General features: G+C 34.1%; 1 protein-coding gene and 1 non-coding gene across 2 annotated transcripts; both read left to right on the forward strand.

Annotated features, from left to right (window-relative positions):
* The first annotated feature begins 776 nt into the window (after positions 1–776).
* On the forward strand, positions 777–18961 carry LOC105197581 (dynein assembly factor 6, axonemal). The gene is made up of 5 exons (XM_039453207.1): positions 777–1516; positions 2817–3022; positions 4444–4571; positions 4759–4952; positions 18749–18961. Exons 1-4 carry the CDS (start codon positions 1237–1239, stop codon positions 4886–4888), a joined length of 744 nt encoding a protein of 247 aa, XP_039309141.1. The 5' UTR covers positions 777–1236; the 3' UTR covers positions 4889–4952; positions 18749–18961.
* On the forward strand, positions 10616–10688 carry Trnat-ugu. The gene has a single exon. It is a non-coding gene; the product is annotated as a tRNA-Thr (tRNA).
* Positions 18962–20022: the final 1061 nt, after the last annotated feature.

Genomic DNA, 20022 nt, shown 5'->3' on the forward strand with positions numbered 1-20022 from the left:
GATTAACGTATGACGTTCTATATATCATATTTCAGACGCTTTTGAATATAAGATTGAATGCGTGCATTTTAATGAAGGTATCTTTCACATGAAATAGATCCTTTTTCCGATCAATTTTTATTTTGATTTTTATTCGAATTTCAAAGAGGATTCCAAGTGTGTGCGTTTGCCCTCCTTTACGCTAAATAATTCAATTTAAATTTTCTATTTATATATTTTATATTTCGACTATTTTCTCTTTTTTTTTCGTTAAAGGCTTTTAAAAGACTTTTATTTTTATAAGAAGCTCACCATAAAATTTAATTAGGAGAAGCCTGATTAAATAAGCGACTTTGCTCGAACTAATTAATTTAATCGGTGATTAATTTCCGGAAGAATTACTCACGGCAAAATTTTTATTTTACATTTTATGTCTCTGATCTAATCTTTCTTCTCATGTATCAAACAACAAAAAATTAATAACTCCAGATGTTGACAAAGCATAAATATTACACCAACAAATTAATCGACGAATTACTTGGAATTTACAATTAAAATCAAATTACCTCGTGTGTTTATTTCTATCGATCTTCTTTTGATTCTAAGAGTTAGAAAAAGATAAAGAGTAAATTAAATCAAGATCAAAGTTAATCTACAATGATAAAACAATGAAGATGACGGTATTTATACTACAACCTTATTTATATTTAAGATTCAAAGGTTCAAAGTACAATTTTGAAATGCTGTTTTACATTAACTAGATAGCATCTTGAAACCACACTTAAGACGAGTTTAAATATAAGATTGTTTCGCGTTTCATTTACTTATTTCACTTATCTTATCAATTTTACGTTATAAGTGTCATTTTTTTTTAAATTTTACATCCGCAGCAGTCTTGCTTTACCTTCCGCGTGCACGCATGTCCGCTTTCCATACACATTACGTACTATAGTAACGCTAAATTGAGAATTTAACTATATTGCTATTATCAGTTTTGTATATACGCAAATAAAAGTGATTAAAGTTTAAATTAAATTAAAAAAAAAAAAATCAACGTAGCCGTAGTACGTTTGACAATTTTTTATTTCTGTCTCCATGACACGCGATTGAAATTGTTCTCCGATCGAGGGCCGGCTGTTGCATATTCAATTTAATAAATAAATAGTTTCGCGCCGCGCGTGATGTCAAGCGTGGAATTTTTCGACCGAGTCAATTTCGAATCAGGCCGCCTTATCGGGTAACCGCGGGTTCGTCGCCATGGCGACGTCAATTTGTTGTTGCGGGCTGTGCAGCCTGTGCGTTTGCAGCTGCAGCTTCAGAGAGACGTGGAGAGACGGCAGCGAGGAGAGCTCATCTCTCTCTCTCTCTCTCTCTCTCTCTCTCTCTCTTCTCGCTGTCTCTCGCGCGTGTATAATATTCGCGATGGACGGCTGTTTCCGTCCGGGGGATTTAGAGGCGCTCCAAAATTTAATCTGCCCGCCGAAGGACGACTCCGACATTGAGGATGATCTACCGCAGGCGGGCGCGAGGAAGTTGGGTGAGTTTACGCTTACTACAACTGATTAATTATGGAGATACACCCGTACACATCCAGCAAAATTGTTGCTATTAAAACAATCGGTGCCGCCGCCACCGCCGCGCGCCGACTATAACTTCACCTGTGCAATTTCCAGCCCGGTGCTGATGCTACCGGACTGAAAATCTCGCGTTCTATCGCTACGTTTAATTCGATGTATTGTTCAGGATATTATTTAACCGGTCGAAGAACGCAATTAATTGGCAAACAAACGCAACAGCTCCCATACGCGCACGCGTCTTCTTCCTTCACGTATTTCCGTGTACGTACGCTCGCGAGCCGGCTATTTATTTTGTATTTTTTCAAAGCGCTACGTAAAAATATAAATATATCTCTCACAGACTGTTCTATTAACGCGCTTCAGTATTCGTGTTAAATTTGATGAAGCACAATGCTCTTGTCAGTTTATAATTAGTTTTTTGTTTGCTCTTAATTCCTATGTAAACCGCGTTTAAAATAATAAATAGAAGAACAATACTTTGTATTTATATTAAAACCGATTCTTGTTAAAAACTTTAGCACAATGTGATTAATTTATTTGGATCCACTCGTTTGAAAGTTATTTACCTAAAACTGAAGCAAAATACGATCATTTTTGCTGCATGAATCAAATTTTTCATTGTTTTTTTTTGCAATTGGCTTTAGAGCTAAAATTCTGGTGTTTTTAAATCCAAGAGGCTTGTAGTTTTTAAATTTCGATAAGCTGATAGCGTAAAGCCAAAACATAAAAAAAAAACAATAATAAAGGAAGGAGAATTATTCATAACGCCTCTATCTTGAGTAGATATTTTAAGTAGATAGCGCAGGATTGCATTTTTCCCCTCCCTTCCCCTCGCTGCATCGCAGATTGTAGTAGCGCTAATTGTGAATTGGACGTAACATGCCGCAAGTTTTATACGCATATTTTGATTTCCTCTTCATAAACCGGTAATATTATCGACGTAACGCTTCATAAATGATTCGACGCAGCGGCCAGCGAAGCAACCCGTTGCAAGTTATGTTTGCGCGTCAATCATTAATTCTAATAGGACTCGCGTAATCCTCAATTTGCAGTCGCGACGTGCAACGTGCGTTAATTATAAATCATCGTTACACATCCGTTTTTAAATTACCGTTAAACAGCTTACGCGCCGCCTTCGGGTGGCGCTCGATGTTATCGCGCGTTTATTCTCGGGACAACGAAACGTTATTAGTCATTAGTCGAGCGGGAGAAGGAAATGAGCCAGATTAATAGATCGCAAATGAAATATTTGCTGCAAAGGACCGGCTGACATCGGCGCTCCAAGCGTCGAATCGTCCCAGGAACGTGCGGGACCTCATGCGTCCCTCCAGGGCGCGGGTGACGATATTTGGCATCCTTCGGAAACGGTCGACATCCGGAGCTTGCAGGATTACGACCCTAGAAAGGCGCCCGAATACGAGATGAAGTTTAAGCAGGCAGTCACGGCGGAGGACGTTTATCTGGGAGTAAGTCTCTTTTCCTCCTACAACGAAGGGATTTGAGTACAACATTGAGCGTTTCGTACACGTTGTACTTCGAAAAATATCCTTATCGTAGATTGAATACGTTAAATAACTGATCATTCGATTTTAAATTCTATGTATATATGTACACAGAAAAAAAATTATTCCCGTGCTAAAAAAGCGATTATTTGAATTTTTTGTTTTTTTTTTCTTTGCAAAGCATGTTTTCTTGACAATCTTGAAATGCACTTATCATTTACTTGAAACAATCCTTGAAAGAAAAACAAAGTGTTTCAATAAACTGATTACTGATATCAGTAACTGATAATGTTAGCAGTATCAATTATTGATACAGCTAATCAGTTTATTGAAGTACTTTTTCTTAAGGGATATAATATTTATGAATAAATTTCTGAGTATCACACATAGAAAAAATATATACTTGAATTAAATAAATATTACTTATTTCGAATATTTCACAAGTTGATCTAAACGCAAATCTATCATAAGATTTTTTATTCAAAATATATTTTGAATAAATTTCTTAGTAATTTATTTCTAATAATTTCCTAGTAAGTCATTCGTAGTAATTTAATGTTTCAATCAAGAATATATCAAGTTAAAATAAAAATTCAATATGTATTCATTATATTCGGACTTTTCTTGATGCACTGAGAAAAAAGTTGTTCATTTGACTGAATTTTTCAACTTGGATTGAATTTCTTCAGTTCAAGTATTTATGTGTTTAACGTTAAACACATAAAAGAAAAAAATAAATTGAATAAATTGCTTTTCTTGATAAACTGAGGAAAAAGTCGTTTTCTTGACTAAATTCTTCAACTTGATTAAATTTCTTCGCTTCAAGTATTTACGTATTTTAGTTAAATATATATGCAGAATGTTTAAACTAAAGTTGAACTATTTTATGCATTTAAGTCAGATACGTAAATACTTGAACTGAAAAAATTTAATCAAGTTAATAACTTTTATCTCAATGTAATATTTTTCTATCTTTTAGAAAGTTCGAAGATATTTACCGTTCAAGTTAAATAAAATAATCTATACTTTTTTTGATGATACAGATGATAAAGATTTATGCATTTTTGTACTGCAAGTTCAAAGCCACTAACGACTAATGAGGAACGTAAAGAAATGAAACAATAAGACATTGACTTAATTTACGAAAAATAAAAATATATTTTTGGATTGTACTTTAATATAAAAATATATAGAGTTTTTCAGTAGACCTGAATGAAAATCCGTAGCGCGATGAAGCAACAGAGTCGAGTTTTAAGGCGAATCCATCGCGTTTAGAACCTCTCGACTATTCTCTCTCGGTGACTTTGCGGAACGCCGAAAAAGAATTTTCGCCCGACACGTTACGTGTGAATCGTGGCCTTGAAGACCGACGAATTGTTATTTAGATTGGCTTTAAAACGCCGAGCACGGCGTCCTGCGAGTGGCTGTCGGTGCTGGTGAAATTGCCCGAGGAAACGCGGGAAAAAGTGGAGCTCTCCGTGGAATCCGAGGCGATCGACGTGCGCAGCCCAAGGTGAGGCGACCCACGACCGGGAATTTATCGGCGTGACCCGCGTGACGGAAGGAGAGCGAAGCTCGCCCACCATCGGAGTCACCGTTTGACTCCGATGGGAGTGCGCGCGCGGGCGCGCGTTCTTCTTTGACAATTTTACGAGGCCGTAAATCTGCTCGACGCATAAAACCAGTTGCGATTCCGCCAGATATCGGCTGCACCTACCGACGCCGCATCCGGTGGATCCCAACGCCTCCTCCGCCAAGTGGCACAACGACACCTCCACCCTGGAGGTCACCCTGAGACTCACGCGCGAGCTGGATAATGTAAACTTTTGATTCCGGATCGATATGTGTCGTCAACCTGAATCATCCGATACGACTATCGTCGAAGCAACTCGTGGTAGGTGTTTTTAGTGCGGTTTTATTGTTCTCAATACTACTCGATTGAACAACAACCCTTTTTTTTATATCGTGGTGATCGATTGTGTTTTGTTATAAGCTCGGTGAAGATCTCTTTGATTTTTTCCTGCACTCTTTCAGTTTGTCGATAAGTACAAGTGTATGTAATATGTAATTGGTTTTGAAATTAAAATCTTGTTAAGTAGTCCAACTCATCTTGATTATCGACGAGCAATCATGTTATTCATTTCTATTTTCTGACTTCTTTTTTGATTCAGCGAGAGTGTCTTTATTCTCAATTGTCCCCGATTTTAAAAGCTATTCATGACACGTCTGTCAGAGAAATATGAAAAAAAAAACCTAGACAAAAACTACTAATAAGATATTAAAATAGGTACATAATAAAATGAGGGCATCTTACGTACAAATTTCCACGTATTGTAACGGTATTTCCAATAAAAGCGCGCGAGATAATATATTTACATGTGCCATTGATCGCACTCGCAATTCATGATAAATAATTAAATGCGTAATGTGAAAAAAAGAGCATACATTCGCTTGAATAACTTTCGAGATACGCAACATTCAGGTTTCCATGTATCTGTCTGAGAAATATTTACACAAAAGAATCTGTTATTAAAACGCGTCATTTTGAAACCAGACACTTTATATACATTTTGTTTACTTTATACACACTTTATATACATGTTTTGTTTTATTTTTGACAGTCAAATGTTGGAAAATACGGTTAAACGTTTCAGACAAAAGTTGTACGGTTTGAAAGGAGATAATTGACGGTAAAATTAATTTGTAAATAATAATTAATTTTTTTAAGATCATATGCAGGTCATCGCCATAAAAAAGGGGGAGGGGGAATTACGTGATATTTTTCACATAATATAATTCTCTGATATTATTCTGGATATAGTATTAAGTAGGGCTTAGAAACAAGTCTGGATAAATATTAAAATAGAACTGTTGAAAAATCAATAATTTATGAGATATTTTATACTTTATTCTGGCACTATTTCAAGTATCTTGCAAACTGTTCGATTTTTAACAATTGTATAACACTTTTATGCACAGAATAATAAGAAGAATCAATTCAAGATGAGAAAAAGAAAACACATGGCTCTTGAAGAAAATTATGCTATTTGCAATATGTAATTACGTATCTTTTTTTTTTTTTTAAATCAGTTTTCTCGAAGAAACTAATTTTACTATTATTTGTCCCTTTTTAAGTCGTGCAACTTTTATTATTTTTAACTTCTATGTGCGTTGAAACTTATTATTTTAACACAAAATATGTTAAAGAATAAATTAAAAGAATCTCATTTAATCAACCCATTTCTGTGGTTAAATTGCTTAATTTTAGAGTAAGTAAGCCCATATTAAAGTATGCACCTAGTAAATTCTGTAACATTGTTCTATATTTTTCGTAATATACATTTACCTGTCAAAAATAAAATGAGGTACTTTGTGCAATTTACACAGTTAAATTCGCAGTATCGAATTCTACTCAGTTTGAACTATTTTTAAAATCATTCTTGGTCGTCGGTGCTTCTATTTTTAATATGCCGTCAATTTAAACCAGAGCAAGTTTAAATAAGTTAACTGTAAAAAATTTGACTCAAATTTAATTTCTTATTTGGTGCATACTTTAATATGGGCACTACTTACACTAAAATTAAGCAATTTAACTACAAAAGTGAGTTGATTAGATGAGATTCCTTTAATTTATTCTTTAACATATTTTGTGTTAAAATAATGAACTTCAACACACATAGAAGTTAAAAACAACAAAATGTTATTTAACTCAACGGCATATAGAAGTTGTAATATATACGGGACCGTGTGCCACTGATCGCGTTTGCCCTTGCGATCATTTTGCGATTTAAAGCACGAGCGTATATCGGCTTGAATGAACCAAATGATTTTTGAGATACGTAATCGCCCCTCGCACGCACGTGTTTCGCGTTCGAGCGAGGGGCGATTACGTATCTCCCTCGTACGTTTCGTAACGCGAGGATAAGACCTCCGTTCGTTCATTATCAAAGACGTTTATCATGCCCCGTTACATCCTGATAGATTTTTTTTTCGCCGACCTCGCGTGTCGCGCAATGGCGAGTAACGTATCGACAACAAAATCGTATTTGCATTTTGTGTGCAAATGCCACGTCCTTGATTGCTCTACGCTCGTTGCGCCCGTTACGCGATGCTAATTTCCCCGCAAGAGTAGAAAATTGCATCTTTGCATCTTTGTAATCATCGCGGATCGTTCGCGCGCTCGCGTCGCGCGACTATAAACATTGATTACGCCGATGTTTCTAATTGAACCATCGCGCGAGAAGCGACATTTAATATCGACAATAACAGATAATTGGCGTGCAGCAGCGCCAGCAGGGCGGAACGGATCGGCACGATTGTTCTGTAAGACAATCGTTCGAACAATGTTGGACGTACTTGGCGAGGACTTCTAGAATTTTGATAGCCGACGCTCCAGGAGGTCGAGCGAAGAATGCAAGGGAATGCTCTTGCATTCCTCTCGTTCAAAAGGATAAAAAAAGTTGCATCGTAAAAAGTGAATTCTTCACTCTCCCTTTCCCGCGCTTCAGCCAAAATTGCTCCCGCAGATTTAAATAACGTTGCTCAATTAGCATCAAGTGCGACGCAGCCAGCGTTGATCGTAACGAATTGGTTAATAAAGGCAAATGAAAAGAAAAAAAAAAAATAAACATTGAAAGTATTCACATTTTCTTCGTGCTCATTCGATAAATATTAATAACGGAAATTACTAAGTATTACCATAAAACAAATATTAAGGAATAAATTTTAATAAGAGGGATTTGCATACATCCAAGATTATTTGTTTCCGTCACTAAGAAGTTGTAATAACGTTGGAGATGAATGATGTACATACACATACCCGTATCCGATACACGTGAAAGTAAATACCTCGATATTAAATTGAGTGGTTTCCTCTGACGTACTTCGAATACACATCTCTCTTTCTACTTATCTCGTAACATGCGCGCGTCTCTCGATCTCATAATTATATATTACGAGTTTGAGAGATCAATTGCTGCGATAAGTATGTTAACGATAACCAGATTACGTTAGCCTAGACGTGACAGGGACGACAAAAGACGTCTGCAGACGCTCGAGCGTGCTTGAAAAGCAAAGCAATTGCTTCTGCAGCAAAAACGGAGGATTACTCAAACGGAAACGTACGACGTGCTTTATAACGCGAAGCAAACAAATGCTTCCGCTTCCACCTTCGGCTAAGAGCATTCGTTTCGCCTTTATTTATTTTCCTCCGTGGAAACGTGGATGTATAAACTCGAAATGATCGCGCGCTTTTGTACGCGCGCGCCGCTCCGCGTTGACGTTGGACCCCTCTGCTATATTACTCTTAATCAAATCAGAATGATTTTCGTGAGTCGACGAATGGCACGGACCCGCTTCTAATTAGCCCTGTCGGAACTTAATCAGTTCCTTGAGCGTAGTTCGTTAGTTTCTTCCCTCCCGCCTTAATTTCCGGCGGCTAAAGTTTTTAATTCCGAAACGGCCAACTTATAGCCGTTATTATCGAATAATTTTCTATTTCGCATTTTTTTTTTTTTTTCGCAGGGAGGATGCCCCCGAACGATCGTTCCAGCGCTGTAGAAAGTTACAGTGTCGTAAAAAATTACGTTGCAAAACTGTGCAGTTTCTTTCTTCTTTTTTTTTCTTCTTCTTTTTTTTTTATTGAAGACTCTCCACTTCTGAAGAAACTGGCGAAGGGCGATCTGTAAGATGTACCGTCGATTTTGATCGAACAACGCTTCGCGATAACGTTAAGTTTGCGTAAATCATGTCCAATTCGTTGCGTTCAATAATAATAGTAGCAATAAAGATGCTTTCGTACGAGCTGAACTTTATTCGGGCGACGTCGGCGTAAAATTTTACTTTAGTCTCATTTTACCCTTAAAAGTTTACACGGACATCGCGAAGTCAGTAAGCTTAAGAGACAGGCGACGCGACGTAGCGATTTTACGACTACAAGCGCGCAAGCGGACTTTGTCGCACACGGCGAACGCACTCAAGGATGCACTTTCCCAAGGTATACGAAAGGTACAGTGGATGCGCACATAGAACCGGCTGCATTACGACGGGCTGTCCTTCATCGACTTCCTCCGCCACATTTCGTAGCTTATTTGGCGGAAAACGATGGAAGGCGCTTTTCACGAGCGCATTTTACATCGCGCCTTGTTTGTCATCATCAATGTTGATGCAAAACACGCTCATCTTTTTGCGTTTACCAAACTTGCGTGTAGATAGCGTTTTTTATATTTTATATTTAATATGCTTGCTGCGATTACATTCATTGTGTTTCCTGTATCTTTTTTTTAGAATATCTATTGTTTTTAATCACACAAAAAATATCCAAGGATAAAATTGTTTGTTTCAAAAAGGGCAAATATTTTGACAATCAGTATTTTTTCCACGCTCATTATTTTGCGAGATTTTGAAAGCATCAATATTTGTTTAAATGACATATTTCCACTAACGTAATTTGTAAAAAACAAATTCAATTATATGTTGACCTTAAAATGGCTTTAAACTTATAAAAATCATATTTAAATGTGATTTTTTTTAAGGTCGTCTTAAGATCAACACATCCTATATAATTAACTTTTGTTTTTATAAACTACATTATTAAATAATGAAAACAAATATACCATTAAACATAAAACATAGATTTTATTTAAAAAAAATGTTAATAATACCTAAACAATCAAGGAAATATTTTGTATTGTAATATATCTAAAACATCGTTCTGCTTAGAGTTCTTCTTGGAGTTTTAAATTCATTGGATTGTCGTACATAAATAATTATAATTAAAAGACAAAAGGCTAAACATTTAATAAATTGGAAAATTTGGAAATAATGTAAATAAATGTGCGTGCGGTTTTAGCAAAATGTGACGTCTTAGAGGATTTGCGATTTCGACGAAAAGTTGAGTTTTCGTTGAATGCGAAATAAATGGACGGAACGTCAACACGCAAATTCATGGCGGCGGCATATGTGCGAGTATTTTCTTATAAATATGCAATATTAAAATAAATATTTTATATTTAGCCGTAGCACGGAAAGGTTCAAAGAAACTGAGAAATATATTAGCGAATTCTTTTGACTCGGAAAAACTGGGGTAGTGCCACTGTATTGTAAAGTAGAAATCCTATGCGATATGATTTTTTTAAATGAACAATTTTATTCGATGCAAAACAGGCAATCTGGTATTTTACTTTTCTCTTTTGTTCGAATTCCTGGAATCCATTTGAAACAAACTTATATAACAATTTAAAAAAAAAATTGATATAATGCTATGCTTTAATATAATATTATGCCTTTGTTTATATTAACAAAAATTAAAAAAACGTCAAAAATTAAAATTTGATAATACAAAAATATATTCAACAAATGTATTTAACAAGTCCGTTTTAAATATTTTTACATTTTTTGGACGAGAATCTTTCATATTTTTTTTAAATTGGCAATGTTATTTTGTAAAATAAAAAAAAGGGAGTTCCGTTGTAATTAAAATAACGTTTTGACTTTATGTATTAAATATGACTTATGTCCTAAGCCTTTTCAGCATGTTGGAAGCACAGTCAGTCGAAAGCCTCCATAGCTCAGGGGTTAGAGCACTGGTCTTGTAAACCAGGGGTCGAGAGTTCAAATCTCTCTGGGGGCAAGTTTTTTTTTCATTTTTTTTCTGTATAATCTACCAACAAAATATTTATAACAACATTAATTTTTATATTACGTGCATATCAATGTGCTTACATAAAATATTTATTAATTTTATCACGTAATATGTATATTCACGTACGTATATATGCATAAATATAGTTCTACAATATGTAGAATACTTTAACTATGTATGTATTATTTCATTTAAAAAGAAACTTAAGATAAAACTGTAAGCACGTGTAAGCACGCAATCGCAAACATTTATTTAAAAAGATAACACGACATTAATGACAGTGCACTAAGTTGACATCACGATACGATGACTCATTCGATTATTCGCCTTAGTACGTTTCATTAGTCATATTAGAACTCGAAGATGCGTTACTATATTAACATATTAATAACGTACATCTTTTTATACTGGATTGGTTAACACGATTAATTGACTTTTACACTCTGATGAGCCGTTGGAAATGTAATATTTTAATAAAGCTTTCCATTCTTCGGCTTCAATGAAGGAAATTACACGACGTCTCTTTCAGTATTAAAATTACCAATATAAGATTCTAGGTTCTTTAACATAATTAGACTTTATTTTTAACGCGATTAACGTATTTCTGCGGAGCTTAATTAAAGGCGAATTCGTTTCTAATCCGTTAGTCAGTTCATAAAAGCGGGTTTCTGTATCGACTTAAGGAATTGCCACGCGGTGTCGACGTCAACGTTTATTAAGAAACTTTGCCCCCGTACCCTTTGCTTCCCTACATCGTTTGCGTCGCAGTGTTTTAGTATACATAATATACAGAGTGTATCAGAGGTTGTTGCGCCTCTTTTATAGTTACAAATTCCTCTATGCAAGTCCTTTGATCAATTTGAGAGTTTATTATTCCTTAATGAAAATATTATAGAACTTCCGATTTTGCAATTAGTTTATAATAAAAATTTATGAGTTGGTTAAACTTTTAGATAAAGTAAAAATAGATGATAAAGTGTTAGTATTTAAATTAATTTTAAGTCCACAAGCGAGTTTTAACAGAATTTTAATTGAAACCTTAAATATAATACTACGATATTTCGTACTTAATATAAGAAAATAGCGATTGATATGACGATTGATTAATTAAATCACCTTGATAACAAAAATCACAAAAATTCTTTTTTTTCTTTCAGTTGCTTTATTAAGTTTTTACGTCAGTACTTTTTCAGTTTTCTTTTTTCAGAAAATTTCACTGCAAATTCTTCGATTAATTTGGAGTTTATTATTCTTTAATGTAAATATAAGATAGGACTTCCAATGTTGCAATTATTTAACAATAAAAAAGACAACTAACAAACCAAATAAACTTGAGACAAAATGTAAATAGATGACAGAATGTTATTTTTTAAATAAAATTTAATTAATTCCTGAATTAATTAAATTTTATTTAATTAAATTTTATGAATTAAATTTTATAAATTAAATTTTATTTAATTAATTCAGGCGAGCTTTAACAGAATCCTGATTGAAGCATTAAATATCACAAATGTCAGATGCTTGCGATTAATAATGATTGATTAATCATATCTTGCCAAGAATAACCGCAACTGCGAGTTTGCCAATTTATTTATAATTTAAAAGGAAATACGCGAGTTTTGGTACATCCTGTAGACGTAAAGAGAATTATTATTGTTGACTGGCCCTGTGGAGTATATGGGATATTAAACTTTCCAGAACTTTCTCAATTTAGCATTGAGCCATTGTGGTAACCAAGCGCCTTGAGTGCCTTCCGGTCAAGACTCAATAAACGGTAATACAACGTGATATTGTTTCGGATCCTGATATTTATGTGAAATCCTCGCGGCAAAAGTTTGTGAAAGCCTTTACCGCGCGCATGCTTTTGTTCTCCTTTTCAACAAATTTTTTTTATTAATTAATTTGTACGTCACAGAATAAAATATCGTATGCTGTAAAAAAATTACATTTAATTCTGAGACCTATTATTAAAAGTATATATTCATATAAAAGTAAAAAGTTACAACTCGCAAATAAAATTATTCTTGTTTATAATAATTAAATAATTTCCAAAGGAAATTTATAATTAATATTAAATTGCATATTTATGTAATAATTCGCAAACAAATTATGTGCAACTTTTCTTAAGCTACGTTATCGAAAAAATATAAATACAAAAATATAATATGTGTTTGATATTATTATTAAATAACATTACAAAAATTTGTAGATTTACATAAAAACAATAAAAGATACTGTTATCATTGCAGTTTTCCGTCTAATATAAAGATTAAACGGAAATATATTAGATATCTAATATATTTGCACAATTAAAATAAAAATACAAAATTTTATATATTCCCACTATAAATTGTATAATTTTTACACATAATACGTAATTTTATGTAACTTTTTTTACAGTGTAGAAATGACGCAAATTAAGCTACTTTATGGAATTAATTGTAGATTTTTAACAACTACTTATTTAATTTGGCTATAACACTAGGAACTAAAGATTTTGTTTCTCTGGCCAAATCTGGGAACTTTTACATACGGCGGAGTTGACCGCAAATAAACTAAAGGCGGAATAAACTGCGCTAGCGGTACAATGTGGTTCTTTCGGTCTCCGTGATATATTCCTGAAATGCGTCCGGACTGGCGTATGCATCCGGCCAATTATTTTTCCATTTCTAGCGTTAGCCCATCCTCTCGCGCTATTGCGCTTTCGTCCGGGATATCATTCAAGAAATGGGAAAGCCATAATGGCCTCCGAAACGCCGTCTCGGAAAAATTTCAACGGGCGTGCACGTAGAGCTCCCGCAATAGCTATCGCGCGCCGCCGTATGGAACGCATTCGGCGAGGAGCGAAATTGGAAAGCCCATAAGCCTGCCAAGTGTGTACCGGGTGAGCCGATGCGATACCGGATATCCGCCTTGCCAGTATCGACGGCACAATTTATTCGCCATAAGACGAAACGGAAATGTCCTGCGATGAGATATATCCTACCTTTTTTTTTTGCGAGAGAGAATATGCGGCGAAAAAACTTCAGAGTTCTTTTCCTCTAAAAATATTTTGACCTCAAAGTTCTTCATGAATTTTGAAGAGTATCACCCGTATTTAAAACGCCGTCGTAAAGATGTTAAGCGGTGCTCTTTTTTGCCGTTCTACCCTCGTTTGGATCTAATGAGCAATAAAGATAGAATGACGAAAAAGCGCGCTACATCTTTATAACGCGTTCTGAATATATGGATCTATATCTTTCTTATCGTTACTCTTAAGAGAACAGCATTTCGTGCTTGTGACTATAATTGAACAGTAAAATACTATTATGGTAACGTGCTCCATTTGTATAGTTTTTTTACTAGTATAATGCTAGCAATTATTATGTTTATAGTTTTACCAACCATGACAAAATTATATTATAAATTACGTTAATTTTAAATATTAGTATAGTAAAATATCAAATTAAAATTGGTAAAAAAAACCAATTATTTTTATGTGGCAAATGCAATTTCAATTATAGTGAATATAACTATTTTTTAACATTCACTTACTATGTATGTGATAATAATACTAATAGTAATTAATAGCTATAATTTGATTAAAACAACTGTATTTGTTAAAATCAGAAATAACTATTAATTATAGTAAAAATTATGGTACTTTTGTTCTCCATTTCTTCTCTTGTACATCCGAAAGCATCAAATATAACTTTTTAAGAAATTTATACCGTTTGAGCAAATGAAAAACGAGAAATTGAAACAAGTATCGGACGATACATTTTTAAATATACATTTCCGACCTTCTTTGCTATACAGCTACGTTGAATGTCAGAATCGGGAAATTACACGAATCCTTTTCTTATATACACCACACACATTGAAATAAATTATCTTGTTTCATACGCTGCAGCTATATTCGTGCTCGATCAAACAAATTGGTAAAATATATCGAAGTTTCCGTCCACGATTCTCTTCCAGTAATAAATGATCGAATAATTTAATTTACATGTGTTCTACGTTTCTATATGAAACTGGTTTTTCTGACAGATGATTAAGATTTATAGCTATCTATTAATGTTCGCGCGGATCGAAAAGAGAGTGCACAAGCCAAATACGAGCGTGGCATGCGAAAATAGTATTTATTTCGACGTATATAGTGCAAGAAAATAAATCATTTTATATTTCCGACGTCGTACTGATGTGGCTGCAATGATGAATCAGAGGCTTTAAATATTAAATATAACTAAAATTTTTCCCAAAAGCACGTTTTATTGATCTAAAAGAAAATGGAGAACACGCTGGAATTAAAATGATAAAAACTCATACTTAAAAAAAGAAAAAAGAAACAAATATAACAGTGGAAATGTAATACAACTTTAAATTCGACAATATTTTTCTTGATTTGCGAAAAAAGCTTTGAGCATTTAAGACATATATATATATTCCTGTTTTGTTAACATTTAATTAGCGCAAAGCAAACAGTTCGTCGGTGTCCCACTTTAATTTCAAATACGAAGTTGCAGAATATCTTAACGCAGAATGTAAATAAGCAGTCGCAGAATACAAATCAAGGATAAAGAGAAGAAGTGTCAGACAAAGGTAACTGCAGTAACAATTCACGATCCTTTTTCTCTACCCCAGAGTAGATTGAATAATCTGAATAAACCGCACGATACCTGTCAGATTTGTCATGCACGAAAATATTAATATTTTAACTCTTCAAACAAAATACCTGAAATTATTACATTTTTGCCGTACAATTACATTTACAATAATAATATGCAATTATACTTTTAAAGTAAAAAGTATAAAATAGTATAATTTAATTTTAAAATGAAATGTAATAAATGTCAAATCAATGAGAAGAAAATAATAAAGAGGGATAGAGAGAGAGAGAGAGAGAGAGAGAGAGAGAGAGAGAGAAGGAGAAATGGAAAAGTTAACAAAATTTCTTTAATTAAAAAAATTATAAAATATACCTTTTCTCTTGCTGTCTCAAATTAAGTTTGTATTACATGTATCTTCTTCACAATTAAAAATCTGCTTTTAAAGTAAGTTTTCAAAATTCGTTTTGATTTAGCATTTATTTTTACAATTTTTATACACGTATTGCGTTTAAGATCCTTCCTGAAACTATGCCAGCTGCTAACAATTAATTCATTCTTACAATCTTGGTATCAACCTTGTTCTTCAATTTCCTTGTCACATCTTAGATTGAAGATAATTTCAAATGAAGATCGTCCCATTTAATGTCGCGTGGAAAATTTAGACTTACAGTCGTCCAGCTCGCGCTTCTATTCCTCCCCTACCAAAGATTTGATTGTGAAGATGATACCTATATAAAGATCCGATTTGAGTAAAAGAGAGAAAATATTTAACTTTTTATATTAAAAAAGTTTTGTTATCTCTCCGTTCTTTTTCTTCATTTTGTTTAAAGAATCGATCCTAAACTCACACGAGAATTCGTAATGGAAAAGATGTTCTCGATAGCTTTGCATTTTGCAAGACAGGCTCGCGTTACTAAATCCCGCGGCCTAGATCCCGGAACATAAAACTTGGCGAAATTTCGCGAATCGATGAAAGCGGCCTTGTTTTTTCGTACAAAGTTTTCCCGGTTTTGCCTTTCGAGAAGGCGAAACAGGGTATCCAAAATCCTCTGAATCGGGATCGAGAGTCCACGCGTGCGGAACGATTTTCATTCCGGGCGGTGCATTAGGACCGAACGAGGGAGCGTTTGTTGATTTTCCTCGTCGAAAACGACGACGATTTGTCCGCAAACATTTGGTTTCCCGAGGCATGGCCCTACATATCCGACTGCCCGCATTTTTCCACTTCCTCGTCGACGTCGTTCCTACTCTCGTAGCTACGTCTCTCGGTCGTCAAATAATTCTGTCGACAGTATATATACATTTACCCGCATGTACGCGTGCGCGTAATTAAATGTGAGAAAAATGGGTAGAAAAGTTGGACTCGCACACACGCGCAGGCTAAGCAATTTTTTTTCACTACTCTTCGTAAAATGGACAACTAGGAATGTAATAATACTTTATTGCGTGTTTAACTCTATTTTAGCTCGAAAATTACAAATTTAAATTATTTAGCAAATGAGTTGATAATAAAAATTCAAAGTATCAAGAGAAATGGATACTTTTAACAAAATTTTAAATATGTTTTGTGATAAGAATTTTGTTTTAAATAGATCGTATGTTTCTTTTATATTTTTAACAACATATGTAAATTTTTTATAGCATTGTTATGTTACATAAAATATAAATTACATGACATCTTATAAAAAATTAATAAAAAAAATACTACAATTCAGAAATTAATAATTTAACTTTTCGTTGAGAAAGACAAATGAAGAAAGCAAGTGCTATTGTCCAAATATACAGTTATACTTTCTTATTATTTCAAGCAATTATTAATATGATTAATAATGACCAATTAAAAATAACATTAAGAAATTAAATTCTATTGTAAAAAATCGACTTTCAAGTTTTTTCTTATGATAAATTTCATTTATTTTCTGTTATGTCCCGTCTGTTGGGACACCTTGTATTATCAAAGGAATACCGAATTGGGGGAACAAAGTTCTGTCCTATAGATTACTTTGACACGAAGTAACGTAATGTGGTTGGGCGAGGATGCGTTTGCCTTCTTGGCCCAGTTTGCAGGCGAATATAAAGGCTCTCGCGCAGCGTTGTTACTGATACGCGACAGGAAATTGCAGCGAGTTTCGATATATGCGATATCGTTTATAACCGAGGAATAAGCGTCAAAGAGGGTTTCATTCCTGCAGCAGTTAACTCGTTGCAACACGGTTTAATGACCGAGGCTGAGGCGTACTTCATTTCCGCACTTCAATTTGTCTTGGATTCGAGAACGTAACGCGCGCGAGAAACATTACGTTAAATTATATTCTATTTACTTCGTTGGAAACGACTCGAAGGCGGAGCGAAGTCTACCTTTATTCATTTAAAAAATTCTTTCTTTTGTAAAACAATCGGAAAAGAATATTAACGTGTGAAGTGCTTCAAATACTTTTCAACGTTACAAAATGTTGAATATTTTATTTAATTATTAAAAGAAACTGGCACACTTACGATATTTGTAACACAATACGGACAGAAAGAAAATGTTAAATATATTATTTACTTTATTTTAATAATATGTGCGTATAGCTTTTTTATGTTTTCAGTTTTTCAATCTGACAATGAGATGAAAGTTAAAAATAATATCTGTGTCATTTCTAATTAAATATAATTCAATGATACTTTGAAAGGATTATACATAAGATTAGATTGATAATTCGTGATTGAATTTATAACTTTTCTATAATTTCAGTTTTCCAATTAGAGATGAAAATTGCAGAATAATATCTATGTCATTTCTGATTGAATATAATTCAATGATAGTTTGAAAGGATTATACATTAGATTGGATTGATAATTTATGATATTTATCATCTGCGGTAAATGTAAATTTTTCTCACGTGATTTCTAAATATTCGGATGATTTATACCATTGTTCCTCTCATATAGCCTGCGTGATCAAGGGACTAGCGTTTCTACAATTTGTGATTTATGGGTGCCCTACATAATTTTACGCCGTATATTTTTGTATTTACCGAATTAAAATTTTTCTGTAGAATTCATTCTTCTTTTCATTATTATTTACGATATTTCAAACGTAATCACACGAAGTAAGCTGATCTATTTTGCTTCGTACACATTTAACGATCGAGAAAAAAAAATTATCATCATTTAGGATCCGATAAAATGGACTCGGGCAGTTCGACAGGAGTTCGTGAAACTCGCGAAATAGCACTCAGCTTCACGACTTTCTCGTGAAATTTTTGTCAATAAGGCAAACGTCCCTCCAAGGGTTAAGTAACTCGTGGATTAACGTCGACGGCATTGCAAGGATGTGAAAAAAGCGCGACAGGGTAGAGGAGTTGAAAAAGTTTTACCCCCCAGAGAGATTTGCGGTCTGTGACCCCCGGTTTACAACACCACTGCTTTAACCTCCTGAGCTATGGATTCATTTACTATTTTTTTCTTTTGCAGGATTCCATAGGACGCTTCCATAGGATGCCCCACGGACCAAGTGTTTATCGAAGAAATTGCGGAGTAAAAATTTTTCACCAAGTTTTAGAAATATCTCGCGCTAATTATTTTTATATAAAAAAAATGTATAAAATATTAATAAAATAATTGGTTTTTTTCTTTTGGTTCCTATAATCTTATAATCTATTTCTTATAATCTATTTTTGTCGGTTTTTTTTTTAATATTTGATGCACTTTAAGTTTTTAGAAAATTGCTGCCAATCCTAATTTTGATTAATTGTAAGTATCATTAACCCTTAAGTAAATGCATTAGCAAAATTACAAAAATTGGCGCATAGGGTCAGCAGTGACTCCAACTTCTTTCTTAACATTTAAGTAAATTAAGAGTATTTAAAAATAAAAACATATGAGTTTGATAATCAACTTACTTTTACAAAAAATAAAAAAAAACAAATAAATTTTCTTAAAATTATTAATAAACATAAAAGGTGAGAAGTTAGCGAGTAGATGCATTACATTTCTTTTAGCGATCAAAATGGCTCTGATCCCATACTCCTACTTAAGGATTAAGAGGCACTATTATTACAGTTAATAAGAATTCTGTTGTAATAACGAAGACGTCATTTATAACAGCTGGTTGCTGCGCACAGATTATGACTGAGATCTTTCCAATGATGAAAACGCGTCCTTACGCTGTACCCAATTTATTTCTAACCCTCTCGATTAAATGGCGCGTAAAACTCGTGAAGGAATCCTTGAAGAACTACCGGTCTCAATGGGCCGTTGTGAAGTGCCCCTCGCTTTTAGAAACAAGCACGCCGGGACACCGAGTTATTCTTCTTTTTTTTTTCCCAGGGATAGAATAACAACTACGCGGTGGATACCGGTTAACTTTTATCTTCCAACGTAGAGTTACACAGTGAGTTTTCTCCTTAGCTTTTTTTTTCGCGGTTCTTTCTCCTTCAGTCTTTTTACATCCGCTCTTTGTAATCCAATACTCGCACGTTGACGCTATCGTCTTTTCAAAACTTTTGTTCGGAAGCACACGGAAGCTTCGTAATAGCCGCGGCATTGATTGCTTAGCAGTATCGATTCGCGTTACTCTAACACGCGATAATTTTTTGAGCTTCTTTTTTCGTTCCGAAATCTCGCTTCAGTTTTTCCCTTTTGGCGAAGGAGATCCCCGACTCCCGAAACTCGATCTCTTTTTAGAAACTCTTGATATAAATATTTTTTTGCTTCCTTCACGGAATTGCTTACCAAAGAATGCAAAG

The sequence above is a fragment of the Solenopsis invicta genome, chromosome 1 (assembly GCF_016802725.1).
Source record: "Solenopsis invicta isolate M01_SB chromosome 1, UNIL_Sinv_3.0, whole genome shotgun sequence".
NCBI lineage: Eukaryota > Metazoa > Arthropoda > Insecta > Hymenoptera > Formicidae > Solenopsis > Solenopsis invicta.

Coding starts and splice junctions, on each gene's coding strand:
- LOC105197581 (XM_039453207.1), top strand. CDS start 1,237: ATGGCGACGTCAATTTGTTGTTGCGGGCTGTGCAGCCTGTGCGTTTGC. Junction 1,517..2,816: donor GGCGGGCGCGAGGAAGTTGG/GTGAGTTTACGC, acceptor TTTGCTGCAAAG/GACCGGCTGACATCGGCGCT. Junction 3,023..4,443: donor CGGAGGACGTTTATCTGGGA/GTAAGTCTCTTT, acceptor ATTGTTATTTAG/ATTGGCTTTAAAACGCCGAG.